Source organism: Ustilago hordei (assembly GCF_900519145.1).
Source record: "Ustilago hordei strain Uho2 genome assembly, contig: UHO2_contig_04, whole genome shotgun sequence".
Taxonomy (NCBI): Eukaryota; Fungi; Basidiomycota; class Ustilaginomycetes; order Ustilaginales; family Ustilaginaceae; genus Ustilago; species Ustilago hordei.
This window is the reverse complement of record NW_024545261.1, coordinates 479,038-481,246: the sequence shown is the minus strand read 5'-3', so window position 1 is coordinate 481,246 and position 2,209 is coordinate 479,038. Positions and strand designations below refer to the sequence as shown.

The window sequence follows — 2,209 nt, the reverse complement described above, 5'->3', positions numbered from 1 at the left end:
ATGACAATCGGCGAACCACCAACGACATCGTGTCCAGCTATGACTGCGGCTGCCCCTACCGACTCATCTACGATACCTAATCCATACCCCGGGAATGAACAACCTCAATCACCTGGTTCAAGCAACTCTGATGATGCGAACAACGATCCCTTCACATATGCTTCTACTGCCGTAGCTACGCCCATGGACCGGTCAGAAGCTGCAACTCGCGTCAACTCGATCGATGTCGAGCGTGTCCTTCAGAAGCTCCACAACCAGGTCGAGAAGGGTGACACCACCGCCATTGCCGAATTTGAAAAGCTCGCCCACCTTCATCAGCTGCCTCTGCACGAGCATCATAAACTTCATTTGCACTATCCTCACCTCCACAACCTGCTTCATTCTCACAAGGCCGAAGATGAAGAGCATGCATGGGACAGCATCGCATTGGAAGAGGGCAGCAGCTCTTCGGCGTCTGGCAATGCAGAGAAAGCACAAAGATCCAGCAATGACGAAGGAGAGAAGGTTCCGCTGGTCATTCTCTCAGACGAAGAGAACCCACAGAATTGGAGCATCCGCCACAAGTGGACTGTCACAGCTCTTGTGTCCTGTCTCTATTTCAACGCTACCATCACTTCCTCTATCGGTACTGGCGCTACCTCTCAGTACATGTACCAATACTCGATATCGCAGGAAGTGTCCGCCCTCGTCCTATCTATTTACATGGTGGGCTTCTGCATCGGCCCTCCCCTCTGGGCTCCCCTCTCTGAGTTGTACGGCCGTCTCGTCGTTAATTATCTCTCCGTTTCCGGCTACTTCTTTTTCAACATCGGATGTGCGCTTGCACCCAACATTCGCACCCTGCTTGTTTGCCGATTCTTTGTTGGACTCTTTGCTGCTGCGCCACAGGCCAATTCGGGTGGCATAATTTCGGATATTTGGCTGCCCAAAGTTAGGTTGTGGCCCATGTTCACATATTCACTCGCGGCTTTCATGGGTCCCACGCTGGGTCCGTTGGCCGGCGGATTTCTTGCAGGAAGCGACATCGAGTCCGAGAGATGGAGATGGATCTACTGGATGTTATGCATGCTCTCGGCTGTCTCGATGGCGTTGGTGGTTGTCATCCAGAAAGAATCTTACCCACCAGTCTTACTCAAGCAGAAAGCGAAAAGGTCGCGCAAGGAGACGGGTCGAAACGACATGTTGGCACCAGGCGAGTCGTTGCGCGAGGATGGAACTCTCGCACCCGTTCCTTGGTCCGAGATCCTGTGTGTCCACATTGGTCGACCATTCCGTATGCTCCTCACCGAAGCGCCTTTGATGTATGCGACACTCTGGACGTCCTTCTGCTATGCGGTCATCTTCATTTTTTTCGAGGCCTATCCAGTCGTCTTCAACGGCACCTACGGATTCAATGCTGGCGAAGTCGGTCTTGCGTTCCTTGCCATTGGATCGGGCATTGCCATCTCAACTCCCATTATAGGCTACTTCAACAAGCGTTCCATCGCAGCCCGCGTCGCAGCAGGCGGTAAACCAGTTCCCGAATCTCGGCTGCCACAAGTCGCTCTCTCAGCACCACTCTTCGCCATCGGCTTCTTCTGGTTCGGTTGGACTGCTCGACCTTCCATCCACTACATGGTCCCGATACTTGCCGGCTTACCGATCGGTATCTCGCTCATGCTTGCTTTCAACTCCCTAGCTGCCTATGCTGCAGAATGCTACCATATCTACACGGCGTCGGCGTTAGCAGCGATGGCGTTCTCGAGGTGTCTGTTTGCTATCTTCGTGCCGCTCTTCGGTAGACAGATGTTCGAGGGACTGGGAACGGGATGGGCGGCAAGTGTGTTAGGATTTGTATCGGTGGCGGCTATTCCGGTGCCATTTGTGTTTTTGAAGTATGGAAAGGCGATTAGGTTGAGGAGTAAGATGTGTATTAATGCTTGATGCATCCAGTCGTTCTATCATTGACAACTAAACAGCAAGTCTCTTCTAATCATTGTATACTGCGCATGTTGATACCTAATTTGCATTCATTCACATGCTCAGGTTGGAACACACACACGAGGAGCTGCGAGATGTCTGATTGGCAAACTATACATTGCATGGCACTAGACGCTAAGATGTGTATCTAACAAAGCGATTCCCGATAGCACGAGAGAACAAAAAAGGGTATAGAGTCAAGAGTATAAAAGAGAGTGATATTTTTTAGGCACCTACACGTCGACCCAGT

The 2,209-nt window shown here is 51.5% G+C and overlaps 1 protein-coding gene across 1 annotated transcript; it reads left to right on the top strand.

Annotated features, from left to right (window-relative positions):
* UHO2_02493 (uncharacterized protein) lies at positions 1 to 1,923 on the top strand (the record flags this gene model as incomplete). The annotated part of the gene is made up of 1 exon (XM_041555281.1): positions 1 to 1,923. One exon carries the CDS (start codon positions 1 to 3, stop codon positions 1,921 to 1,923), a length of 1,923 nt encoding a protein of 640 aa, XP_041411215.1.
* Between the last annotated feature and the right edge of the window lie 286 nt (positions 1,924 to 2,209).